The sequence below is a fragment of the Sinocyclocheilus anshuiensis genome, unplaced genomic scaffold (assembly GCF_001515605.1).
Source record: "Sinocyclocheilus anshuiensis isolate Anshui unplaced genomic scaffold, SAMN03320099.WGS_v1.1 scaffold263, whole genome shotgun sequence".
NCBI lineage: Eukaryota > Metazoa > Chordata > Actinopteri > Cypriniformes > Cyprinidae > Sinocyclocheilus > Sinocyclocheilus anshuiensis.
Genome location: NW_015549593.1, coordinates 1,444,680 through 1,458,290, shown reverse-complemented (window position 1 = coordinate 1,458,290; position 13,611 = coordinate 1,444,680). Strand labels below are relative to the sequence as shown.

The following is a 13,611-nucleotide window of genomic DNA, read 5'->3' as shown; positions in this document are numbered from 1 at the left end:
AAATCATCAGCTGTTATAGAAGTGGTGGGAGGTGGTGGAGGGGGACAGAGGAGAGAATTGAAAGTTTTGAAGAGATTACGTGTGTCATTAGAGCATGCTAATGAAATATGAAATATTAATGTTTAGTTTTATAATATGTACACAATACAGTTTTTCATGACATTAGCTAATTATTTTATACCGTTTGTGAAATTGTCATAAAGCTTAATGTATATACACATAATCTATATTTATTTATATACTCTGTTATTTGCACTTCTGGTTAGATGCTAACTGCATTTCATTGGCTCTGTACTTGTACTCTGCACAGTGACAATAAAGTTGAATCTAATCTAATCTAATCTAATGATAAAAGCTAACTGTCAGTCACTCATTTTAATGTGTTTTTTCTCTTGTAAACATTTGTAGAATCTTTCGCGTGCCAAAACAATACGCTTTCCCATTTTTAAGAACATTTTAGGCCTTTATAATTTCTGCTCAGTGAAAAGATGCTGTCATTCTTGTCAAGACTACAATAAATCCTATAATTTAAATCTTTTGTGTTGGATCTTTTCAGATGTTAAACAGACACGTTGTAGTGACATCACTGAAAAGAAATGGTGTAAAAATACCAAAAACATCACTCTGCATGCAATTTCTACATTACACGCCATTCAAAACATGAATCCCTCTCAATCCGTTTTTCAGTCACAGCTGAATAATGCAGGAGGATTTTAAACACTACAACTCAATTTGCTGATGAAACACTAAAATATAGTCTATTAAAAGAACTACATCATAAAGTGGTTTTCAAGTCAAGTGTTCAAGGCGATGAACTGTTAAACTGTTAATGTCTGTTCTCACAGAGATGCATCCCACAGTTGTTAGAAAATGGAGTTGTCAGAGCTTTATTTCAAAATGCTTTCAAAGATGTCAAAAATCCACTGTCTTCCCTTCCAGGATAATCACTCTGCATTTGCCGCCACTAAATTGATCTGGATAAAAAAAAAACATTTTTAAATGGTTGCAAATTATACACTAAACCATTATGAAGGGCTAAAATTAATTCCCTTAAGAAAAAAAACAGTATACATCATGCAAGTACTTGCAAGCAAACAGTGATAGATTAAAAATACAGAGTGTATGTAGATTTGCTGTCAGTTTGAGAATGATGAGTCTAGGTTTTTAAACGTATAGAATCTCAGCTGTAAGCAATGATGCCATTGCACTTCCACAGGTATAAATGCCTCATAGGCAGACTGTCAACACCAGCTCAGGGAATGTTGAACATACTCTCAAATTAAATTATTTTGGGTTCCTGAGTCGCAAGTGATGGTAACCTCATTAGCAGTTTAGCACCTTAACCCTCTGGTGTTATTCGGTCATTTTAGACCGAAAAAAAAAAGTTTTACATTTTTAAAAATCACTTCTTCATCGGAATGGTACGAAACTCAATGACTTATATGGCAGTCGCTAAGTGACCACAAAAAAAAACCACACAAAAAAACTTGTGTATTTGATTCGAAAAATCTAAATAGTCATAACATAAAAATACAAAAAATGTTTGTGTGTACAAACTACAAATCATTCACGATGCAGAAAAAAAGTGCACATCAATGAGGGGGTGACACTTTAAAATATCAGGAGTGCAAAATAGACACACTAATATAAAATATACATACATGAACTAGTTTGACTTTAACACAAAGCATGTTTTTGCAAATAAAAGCAATAATTCAGAAGACTCAAGTAAGAGGTTGAAATCAGATTGATTAACCTCTGATAAAGCATTCCTGTTCATTTTTGTTACATTTTTGTTGAATTTTGATATTATGTGTAACAAAATTTCTTTCTCTGTGTTCAGGTTTGACTGTAGTCAAATTAATGCAGAAACTGACATTTCAAACAAACAAAAAAATCTAAACATTTACAAAAAGTTGTTTTTGAGAATGTCTAAATATATATCCAAATCCACAACTTAATAAAAATAAGTATTTATGTCTAAAAACAACTAGAGAATTTATAAGCCTTTTTATATAGATCTATATAGGAATCTAGTGGCTAAACCATGGAATGGTAGATGTTTTTCTTTTTTTACTCCCACCAAATGGCACTAATCTGCCTTTTTAAAAATTTTATTTTACAGGCATTCTCTCTATTTTAACATGAAATACTGCCATAACTAAAAAGTAATATAAAAAATATTAGATTTTTTTAAACATTATTATTATTTTTTTAAATATTATTGAACATATAAAAAAAAAGTTACATTTCAGGTATTCATTCACTTTTGACCGGGAACAACACAAGTGTGACCCCCAAATGAACAATACCAGAGGGTTAATGTAAGCAAATCAATTGGACAACAGATTATGAATGCAACTAAGATTGAGCGTGTGCACAATGATTGATACAGTATTAAGGACATTGCACAAATTCCACCTACTGTACATAAAGATTTGCTGTATGTTTTAGTCACAAGGAATCTTATGCGTTAAAGTTAAAGGTATAGATTTTTTTTTTCTCCAAAAGTGTAAAAGCTAATACATTTTCAAATATATAAAATTTGCACTTCACTTAACACTCTCCTTGAGAAACAACCAAGCTGTGGAATGAGCGCATAGACCATTAATAAATTTCCCAGCTGAGAGTACTGGTTATATTTAGCTAAGAATTTAATTTGAATAATCACTTTTTTGTGTGTCTGAAGTCAGTCTTGTGGTATGTTTTTTTACGCAATGGTTTGATCTGATTTTCTCAGAAAAGAAAGGTTTTCTAGGAGAACAAAGAGTATGCTGGAAGCTGGAACAGCATGAGGATAGAGGTCTCTGCACTTTCAAAGATATTCAGAAATGGCCATCTGTCTGCTGCAATGCATGAGTCTGATCCTGAATTGATGTATATAAGTGAATACATGTTTTTTTTAATCTGTTCATTTTTCATCCTCATCTGAAGCTTCTCCAGAGTTTCAGGATTTATATATCTTTATCTACCTGACTGCTACATTTGACGCAGTGAACCACCATATTCTCCTCTGACTTGGGCCTCACGACAAATGCACTTTGCAAGTTTTAGTCTTACCCCACAAGCAAATTCTTCAAGGTTCCCCTAAGAGGCTGAGTGTCCAAATCACATGAACTAACCAATGGGGTGCCTTATGGTTCAGTTCTTATAATAATAATAATAATACCGGTAATAAACTTTATTATATAAAGTGCCTTTAAAAGCAGCTTCTCAAAGTGCTGAACACAATATAATCAATACAATAAAAAACAATACAAAATCAACAAGCAAATGCAAGTTTAAAAAAATGTCTTAAGTTGAACCTTAAAAACATCACAATTCTGAGCGTCCCTAAGTTCAAGAGGCAGAAAATTCCAAAGGACAGGAGCATAGAAAGAGAAAGCCTTATCACCCATAGATCTTAGACGTGTTTGAGGAACAACCAACAAGTTTGACTGAGAGTAACGCAATCTACGACTAGGAGTGTATGGATGTAACAATTCTATAAGGTAATGTATATATTGTCATTGCATATATTGCTGCATATTGGAAAAATATAAGCACTAGTTTCCAATATATGGAAATGTATTATGTAATATATCACATTATATTTTGAAGTATATTACTATATATTTTTGTTTCGTAAGGGATGCTTTAAAAGTAAGCATCATTATTTTGAAATCCACTCTAAACCTGACCGGGAGCCAGTGCAAAGATTCTAACACTGGAGTAATATGACTGCCAATCCTAGTCCCAGTTAAAATCCTAGCAGCTGAATTTTTTACATATTGCAACTTATTAAGTGTAGATTTAGAAGCTCCGGCTAAAAGAGCATTACAATAGTCTAACCGAGAGACGACAAAGGAATTTATTAGCATTTCCGTGACTGTAAAATTTAACATGGGATGCAATCTTGCGATATTTCTGAGGTGGAAAAAAGAGGTTTTAACAGTGCTCTGGACAAAAGAATCAAAAGACAGATTTGCATCAAAAATAACTCTAAGGTTCCTCACTCGATTCTGGATTTCCAAAACAGAACCGCCAAGAGTTGGGGACAGACAATCAGCTTTAGAAATTTGATAACGGGAACCAATGAGCATAACTTCAGTTTTACCACCGTTCAAGCACAAGAAATTATTATCCATCCATATTTTAATCTCAGTAATGCAGTCAGACAAATAAGCAACGTCAAGGCACTCATGAGGTTTTGAATGTATATAAATCTGTGTCGTCGGCATACAAATGGTAATGAAGGCCGAGCGATCTCAAAAGGTGGCCTAAAGGTGCACTGTAAGAAACTGTGAAATTCACAGTAATTAACTGGCAGCAAGTGACAAGTAACTTACTGTAGAAAAGAACTACAGTAATTAACTGGCAGCTAGTGACAAGTAACTTACTGTAGAAGAAATAACCATATTTTTGCTGTTTTCATTTACAGTAGCAACCATGTAACCGTAAAGTAAAACTCACTCATTTGCAAGTGCAACCTTTTTTTTTTTTTTGGCCTTTTTTGTGCTTATTACACAGGACAGTGTAGTGATTGGTGGGGAATGTGATCGGCAAAGGACCTTAAGCCAGGAATTGAATACGGGTCGCCAGAGACACAGTTGCACTATATGTCAGTGCACTAACCACTAGACTATCGGTACCGACAGGTTCCATTGCTGTTTAGTTATATTGGTTCAGCCCAAATAAAAAAAATAAATAAAAATTAATATGAAATAAATAATGCATGTTGCACGATTTAAATATAAATATTCATTTATCAACAGTCACAGTTAACTGCTCATCATTATAACAAGCTTCATTTATCATTCTTCACTTATTGCTAGATGTGTTGAAAACAATAAAATCTTGATGACCTGGCAGTACGGTGAAATCGCATTCTGGGGGGTGAATTTATGATTATGATACTGAAGTTAAAATAATATGATAGTAATTAAAAGTTTGTATGAAGCAGTATAATGGGCTTTTTTTGTACAGGTAAAATAACTGGAAGTGAAAGACACCAGAAGCCAAACACATTCAAGTTACAAATAATTGCGCCCGCTCTCTTGTGAAAACTAAGCTGGATATAAATAATATCCATTATTTTTTTACAGCACATTGTTGGTTACTGTAATTTTCTACAGTACATAATTGCTTGTTGTGTTTTCTACAATACATTGGTAATTACTGTGATTTTCTACAGTACATAATTAGTTATTGTGTTTTCTACAATACATTGGAAGTTACTGTGATTTTCTACAAGACATTGCTGGTTACTGTGACACTCACAGTACTTTTTACATTACTGCAATTTTGACTGAAACTATGGTATTCTACTGTGAACTAGTATACAGTCATTTCCTGTGCACAAACACAGTAAATTCCTGTAGATTTCACACGAATTTTTTACAGCGTGACAAATAAATGTTAAAAAGTAAAGGACCTAAAACCGACCCCTGAGGGATGCCAGATGAGACAGAACTAATCTCAGACCATTCTTGGTCTCCTTCTCTTTATATACATGACCTCACTTGGCCCAATCATGAAGGCATGAGGGTTCTACTATCCCTGCAATGCAGACAATACACAACTGCACCTGTTGTTTTAGTTGCAAAAAATAGCGTACTTGTGTGTTGAAAAACTTAGTGGATACTTATATAGTGAAAGTGAAGTGACGTGTGGCCAAGTATGGTTACCCATACTCAGAATTAGTGCTCTGCATTTAACCCATCCTAAGTGAACACACACACACCGTGAACACACACCCGGAGGTGGGCAGCCATTTATGCTGCGGCGCCTGGGGAGCAGTCGGGGGTTCGGTGCCTTGCTCAAGGGTGCCTCAGTCGTGGTATTGAAGGTGGGACAGAGCGCTGTACATTCACTCCCCCCACCTACAATCCTGCCGGTACGAGACTCGAACTCACAACCTTTGGGTTATGAGTCCAACTCTCTAACCATTAGGCCACGACTTCCCCCTGAAGACTAATGAGATTGTCCACCCCACAATTTTCAAATAATTCCTACCCCAATTTATATGTAATGAACAGAAATTTAAAATGTTTTAGTATATATTGTTGAATGCAAATGCAATAGAGGACCTTCACTGGCTGTAAACAGAGAGACCCGTTCTGTAACCTTAATCTCGCAGCTGGATCCTTTCATTATTTACACTCGAAATGATAATGCCACCAAATTTGTGTACAGCTGCGCCATCTGCATTTCAACAACATTTGTGTCACAAAAAAACGGAAAGGGAACTATTGTACATTGGTACAATTATTGTATTCATTAATACTGGCAATGATCCATAAGCAGGCCACTGAAATAATCTGGCTGACCCGAAAACCTCTTGAGAGCAGTTAATAATACTTCATCCATCTAAAAAGCAAGCTTGAGGACTAATTTGTTAATCCCAGTTATTTCCTTGTAATTCAATTTTTCCCTCAATCTCTATCATCGTTTGATGAGATTAGGCAAAGGTTATGCTAAAAATGGATGTTTTATGTTATTGCTAAAACAATTTTAGCATTTTTCCTATTTAAATTCAAACATGCATTTTTACAGTAAACCCTCTTCAACTTCAATGCCACAAAAAGTTATTTAAAAAAAAAAAGCTTAAAGCATGGGATGCATTTGCACCAAACAGAAGAGTAAATATGGGTTGTTCAACAGCTGGTTACACATGTTCTTGTTTAGCCCTCCAGCCTTTAGAGCTGCACAAGACACACCGGAAACAAATAAAATTAAGGCTGAAGCTGAAAGATTATAACAGATTATAATTTATTGTATGATCAACTTTTGAACAGACAACAGATGCTTACAATGCTGGAATAAAGAGGAGAACTTTGTTGTAATTCAGACATAGAAACAGTAAACCTAAGACAAAACAAAAAAACAATTCCCACTCTTGCCCAAACAAAATATGTGCAACATTCAGTACAATACAGTTGTATGCTGTAAAAAGGTAATACTTGAAAATTTTTTTAATATCTTTGTAATATCTATATTACAAAGTTGTTACTTTTATAATTTATTGTATGATCAACTTTTGAACAGACAACAGATGCTTACAATGCTGGAATAAAGAGGAGAACTTTGTTGTAATTCAGACATAGAAACAGTAAACCTAAGACAAAACAAAAAAACAATTCCCACTCTTGCCCAAACAAAATATGTGCAACATTCAGTACAATACAGTTGTATGCTGTAAAAAGGTAATACTTACTTGAAATTTTTTTTAATATCTTTGTAATATCTATATTACAAAGTTGTTACTTTTTTTGATTTTGAGTTTTAAGAGCTTCTACTCGATTTTCTTAATCTGTAATGAAATTCAAAGTGGTCAAAAAGTGCAACGAATCGCAGGTAACTTTGGCACCACTTTAATTTTACTAAAGAAATTAAGGCAGCAATTAAACTTAGGTTTTCAGTTTTAGTTGGTTATTCACAGTGAAAAGATACAACTGAACTTATCAAGGAAAAGTGTCATTGAGATCTACAGTCTGATGAACACAAAGGAAGCTGAATGTCAGGGTCTTTCCAGAATGTTGCCTAATGTGTCAGCAATCGACTTTTCCTGAAAGTGGAATCGTTCGTTAAATCATTGTCCCGGGAAGAAAAATATTTAATGTGTTCATTTTAAACACATGCAACAAGAACAGCAAGTACAAAACACATCTGGGACTTTTTACAAATAGACCCTCAAATCTGAAAAAGCTATGAAGGGAAGTGAAATGATAGCTAGTTATTCTGCGTTCGTTAATTCTAGCAACATGTACTACTACATGTAGTAGGCTGTTAAAGTCTTGGAGCCAATTCTATGATGTACACAACTAGAAATTTGTGAAACACTCCAATAGGCTACACCTCTCCAAGACGGCTGAAACCTTACTCTACGTTTACTTTACTTTATTTATAGTGGAATGCCTATATACACAATCAAATGCAACACATTTTGGCTCATTCTCGACAGAAAACATACTCTGTATAGCTTGTCCAGATTTTGTCCTCGTTTGGGTCACTGCTGGAGTAAGCGCACGTGCCAGTGGAGCTGCACGCGACCATATGGAAGCCAAACTCTGACAGTTTGTCAAACGCCTGCTCGAGAAAATTATATTTCAGATAATAGCGCGATGTGTACCTCTCCGGAGGTCGGTCCGGGTCTCTGCTCTCGTTCAAAGTGTCTCCGAACACCTCCTTAGCCAGAGAAGTCTTCCCGCACACCGTGATTCTCGCGACCCGCCTGAATTTGGCGTCTGTCTGTATGTCTCTACCGATTGTATATGAGCCCCGGTAACCGACTGTGATGTAGCCCGACTTTTTGGACTCCAGGGAAGGTGAATGAGCGGTGCTGGCGACGGACAGCGTGCGCGAGGCGTCGAGTCCCACCAGCGGAGTCGCGCTCGGCTCCTCCGAGTCACTCTGGCAGATCTCATCGGTGATGGAGTTGTCTTTACTCATTTTGGGACTCAAGAGCTTGGACAGCTCCCGCAGCTTAAAAAACTGAGCCTCCCGCTGTAATCTGATCTTCTCTGGAAAATAGTCAGGCAAAACCAGATTTAGATCCCGTAGGTAGTCTAAAATGTAGCGGAAAAGAAAGCCGTCCCTGTCCAGAAAGAAGCGACCTTTGCTATCCCGTGCCAGCTCTGTCGGTGTTTTCTTACTAAACATGTTCCACAGGAGAGAATCCGGTACGGCTATTAAAGTCGTGTGCCGTGTCACATACACTTGTCCTCCCACGTTTAGTTCAATAATATCAGAAAACGGGGAGGCGGAATCCGCGCCGTTTGATTTTCCGCACTCGGGATCTGCCAAAGCCATCACGTCTCTTCAACAGTAGATGCTAGTTATTCGCGACTGTGTGCAACGGGGTTCCTAAAGACTCAAGATAAGGGCAGATGTTTGTTTAAATAGGTTGTGGGAGGGGAGAGAAGACGGCTGATGTTAACGCTTCATTGGCAAAATGGGACCAACTGGTGTCGTGCCTCCTGCTGTCAATGATCAGTGCCTGTTAGATGCTACACTGATTCTGTTTTGATTTTTCTTGAAAACTCATGTTTTAAGGCCACAGGAGAGAATCCGGTACGGCTATTAAAGTCGTGTGCCGTGTCACATACACTTGTCCTCCCACGTTTAGTTCAATAATATCAGAAAACGGGGAGGCGGAATCCGCGCCGTTTGATTTTCCGCACTCGGGATCTGCCAAAGCCATCACGTCTCTTCAACAGTAGATGCTAGTTATTCGCGACTGTGTGCAACGGGGTTCCTAAAGACTCAAGATAAGGGCAGATGTTTGTTTAAATAGGTTGTGGGAGGGGAGAGAAGACGGCTGATGTTAACGCTTCATTGGCAAAATGGGACCAACTGGTGTCGTGCCTCCTGCTGTCAATGATCAGTGCCTGTTAGATGCTGCTACACTGATTCTTTTTTGATTTTTCTTGAAAACTCATGTTTTAAGGATATAAATTAAACTTAAATGCAGATAATAAATGGGAAAATGCAAAGACATTTAGCTAAACGAATCTTCTCCCCACACACAGGATAAAAATGATCTAATAAATTACAGTATTGACATTTTCTACCATGCGCTCCATGACAAAGGAGAATAGTGACATCTAGTGGTATTACATCGGAATTTAGACAGGTTACTTTTTGTCTAGTAATTATTTTTCTCTAGGGAAGATATTTCATCAGCTGAACAATTAGTATGTTGTTAAGCAATAGTAGGCCTACAATCCATTGAACGCATGTACTTCCATCCCTCACAGCCTGGATTTCATTTTCATCAAAAATTAAATATGGCAATACCCTGCCTAAGGCCTATATATGTGGAGTCAGCCATTATGTTTCCACTGGTTTATCAAAACTATTAAATCTAACTGTAATAAATCAAATTCAACATGCACTGAAAAAAAAAACTAATTGTTTCAATGTCAAAATCTAATGTATGACAGTTCATTTATGTTAGGCTATCAGCAAAATCCTGATTTGAAATAAAGTTACAAACAGAACACAGAAGTGTACTTTGCAATGCATTGTGTTTTAATTTTAAAAAGTAAAATAAAAGTTAAATCAAACTCGAAATTTATATAATTGCACATACAGCAATGTAATACAAGTAATTTTAACTAGAAAACCTCATCCAGACATGCTTGAGTGACAGTTAAATAGCTTTTTAATTAAGTTTTTATACAGCAACAACACATGATTGAATAAAGAGACCACTAGCAAATTATGGAAAAAGAAACAGTCTCTTACAATCCATGAATGCAACATCCCACCAGCAATAAATATACTATACTGTAGGCTTAATACAAGCAAACCTCTGGACAGAAGGTGGAGGCAGAAGCTCCAGGGTTCAGTGAGGCAGAGGCTAACTGTCAGACAAAACAGGCTCGGGCTGGAGCTAAAGGCTGTGCTTGCATCTGTACACCTGTCAGGGATTCGTCACAGTCACTGCAGTGACCAGCCAGGATAATCACCCGATCACAGTCACCTGAGTTCTAATCACCCGCACCTGCTGTCACCAATCAAGCCACACTACAAATACACACACATCACAGTCACTCACTGTCCGGTCTACCGTTCACTCCTATGGACTGTCCTGGACTCTCTATACGATATTCTCCTAGAAAGACTTACCTTCTGGTTCTCCTGCGATCCTCCAACAACTCCTTGGAAGCTGTTCCACGATCTCCCACAAGACTGGCATCAGACACTCACCCTCAGAACTCAGATAAGAACCCTGGAATCATTCACTCTGTTGACACTCACCTGCCTTAACCTAACCCGTTCCACTCCTCCACATCCTGTATCAATAAACCATCCTGTCTTTCACTTATCTGTTGTGTCTGGCCTTGCTTTATGACAACACCAGAAGGGGCTAAGGGTGAAATTAAAGGTTGCACCATGGTTCTGTCCACTAGTAAGACAGGAACTGAAGACTCCACTGCTATATAACAGTGTTATATAATATTGTAAACCGCAAGTAAATTAATTATTCCATAACTCTAAAGAATATAAAACATAGGTTTCTATACAGTGTTTTTCAGTCCCGGAGCACCAGTTGCACATTTAACACCTTTACTTGTCACCCAATTCAGGTCATACAGCATGTAAAATTATGAACTGCATAATGATTCATGCATAATAAAAAAAATTAATGGGAAATAAGCATTTATTGAACAAGAATGATGTTAAAGCATCAGGAAAACTGACTTTAAACTGTTCAATAAAACACTTGGAAGACACTAAAATAATAAATCCAAAACGTAGAATCTTGAAAACTGTCATGTAAATATTGATGGCATTAACAACTGGAAAGTTCAGTAATTTAATACTGTCTACAAAAATACATTAAACAATACAATAGCCTATATTTCTTTCACTTCACAAGGGTCACACTCATGTCATGTGACACTATGAGGAACCAGTGACTGACAGAACAATTGCAAAAGAAATTCCAGATTTCACAAATGCTGGAGATGCACACTGTGTATACAAGTTCATGAAATATGTCATATCCTAATATCATGTGATTTGATAATGGTCCTGTTTTCAATTCCATTCCATGAAAGCACTCTGATTCCATTAAGTTATTTTAATTTTCTGTAAAAAGAGAATATTTTGCTGTGTGGACAATGATCTGATCAATGTTAATGTGTTAATGTGTAAGCCAAGTTCTGGAATAATAATAATAATTATTATTATTATTAATAATAATAATTTGTTGGTCTTACGTTTTATGCTTAATTTTTTTATTGCTAATTTTATTTTGTGGAAATATATTGTAAAATCAAAACATACAGTATGATTAAAAATTTGTCATGTTCTTGTGCGAAGTTTAAACTGTGATTTAATGCCATTAGGTAGTTGCAAATTGTGAAACAATGCACTTCACGCTATTGTGGTTAAGTAACCTTGGAAAGTTAGTGGTTGGTGAGCCAGTTTTAGTTACAGGAACATTAGTATATAAGGCGAACGTTACCACACTGAAGTCACAGCAGGATTCAGACCTCACACAATGATCAGAAAGGTACTGACTTATTTCTTTGCATGATAAAGCAATGTTAGATAATTCATCCAGCTATGTTTTACACATATATTTCTTCTTTTGCCAAATTTAAAATTCAAATGCATCCAAAGTGTATTTGTGCTGTTGATGTACTATGCAATATTATTATTATTATATTCTCAGGGAGTTACTGAGAGTTTTGGGGCAGCAGTCTCCAGTCTGAACACATCTCATCTGACCGATGAAGTGATAAGGAGGAGCAAGCGAATGATACTGGACACGCTGGGAGTGGGATTGCTTGGAACCAGCACCCCAGTCTTTAACACAGTACTTCAGTGCAGCCAAGTAAGGATGGTGTTTGCATAGAGGAATATTGTTAATTGGTCCTTCTTTGATGTATTTTATGTTTAATGCACATTTCTTTTTGGTAATTTATAATTTAGAGGCAGCAAGCATTGGAAGACAGCAAGGTCTGGGGAAGACCAGGATTATCTCTTCCACCTCAGTATGCTGCCTTTGTTAATGGGGTTGCGGTAGGTCATTTTAAATAGATACTCTGATAAATACATATACTTGTGATAAAACAATCATTTACTCATTTCTTCATAATCAAGCAGGTCATGCTAAAGCACATATGTGTTTTCTCAGACTGATAATGGAATGTGTTCCTGTGATAAATTAGGTGCACTCTATGGACTTTGATGACACCTGGCATCCAGCCACTCACCCCTCTGGTGCTGTGTTGCCAGCTGTTCTGGCACTGGCTGAAACTCTGCCTGTTAAACCCTCTGGCCTGGAGCTGTTGCTGGCTTTCAATGTAGGCATAGAGGTTCAGGGGAGACTCCTGAGGTTTTCTAAAGAGGCACACAACATTCCCAAAAGGTAACAGTGTTTTCTAAAGTGTACAATTATGCATTTAAATGAAATATTTAATAAAAATAGTTAAAAAAAATAAATCCAAATAAAAAATCTGGCCCCATTTTTAAAGCTAATCATGCGATTTTGACTTTCAAATTTAAATAATAGGCATTTTCAGTTTTAGTAATTGGGGATGAAACTGAAACTTCAGGGTGTATTTTTGGAATATCAAAGCAATTAGAAGCACTGCGTTAATTTATTCCTGTGATGCAAAACTGAATTTTCAGCATCATTACTCCAGTCTTCAGTGTCACATGATCCTTCAGAAATCATTCTAATATGCTGATTTGCTGCTCAAGAAACATTTGTTTTTATTATCAGTGTTAAAAATGTGACACTTTTTTTGTATTCTTTCTTTCATGAATAGATTTTTAGATAGAATATTTCATGATTTCATAATATTTCAAATAGAAATCTTTTGTAATAATGTAAGTCTTTAATATCACTTTTGATCAATTTAATGCATCCTTGCTAAATAAAAGTATTAATTTCTTTCAAAAAAAAATCTTACCAACTCCAAATATTGGTAAGATTATCAAATTCCATTAGAACAGTTAAAACAGTTAGAAATGTGTACATTTCTAACTGTTTTAACTGTTCTAATGGAATTTGATAATCTTACCAATATTTGGAGTTGGTAAGATTTTTTTTTGAAAGAAATTAATACTTTTATTTAGCAAGGATGCATTAAATTGATCAAAAGTGATATT

The 13,611-nt window shown here is 36.0% G+C and overlaps 2 protein-coding genes and 1 long non-coding RNA gene across 3 annotated transcripts in view; 1 reads left to right on the top strand and 2 right to left on the bottom strand.

Annotated features, from left to right (window-relative positions):
• Positions 1-10,889, bottom strand: part of LOC107658264 (uncharacterized) — a 19,554-nt gene extending 8,665 nt beyond the window's left edge. The window contains exon 1 of the long non-coding RNA XR_001630773.1: positions 10,878-10,889. This is a non-coding gene — a long non-coding RNA (uncharacterized LOC107658264). The remainder of the gene's footprint in view (positions 1-10,877) is intronic.
• Positions 7,344-8,921, bottom strand: LOC107658214 (BTB/POZ domain-containing protein KCTD12-like). The gene has a single exon (XM_016446675.1). It carries the CDS (start codon positions 8,788-8,790, stop codon positions 7,930-7,932), a length of 861 nt encoding a protein of 286 aa, XP_016302161.1. The 5' UTR covers positions 8,791-8,921; the 3' UTR covers positions 7,344-7,929.
• A 1,093-nt stretch (positions 10,890-11,982) lies between the features above and the next one.
• The window catches only part of LOC107658213 (cis-aconitate decarboxylase-like), a 4,605-nt gene continuing 2,976 nt past the window's right edge, over positions 11,983-13,611 (top strand). Inside the window, exons 1-4 of the mRNA XM_016446674.1 lie at positions 11,983-12,004; positions 12,167-12,328; positions 12,427-12,516; positions 12,666-12,865. Of these exons, the coding sequence (XP_016302160.1) occupies positions 11,993-12,004; positions 12,167-12,328; positions 12,427-12,516; positions 12,666-12,865 (464 nt within the window). The 5' untranslated portion in view covers positions 11,983-11,992. The remainder of the gene's footprint in view (positions 12,005-12,166; positions 12,329-12,426; positions 12,517-12,665; positions 12,866-13,611) is intronic.

What these genes read in the sequence shown, in the direction of transcription:
- LOC107658214 (XM_016446675.1), bottom strand. Translation starts at nt 8,790, where the DNA reads ATGGCTTTGGCAGATCCCGAGTGCGGAAAATCAAACGGCGCGGATTCC.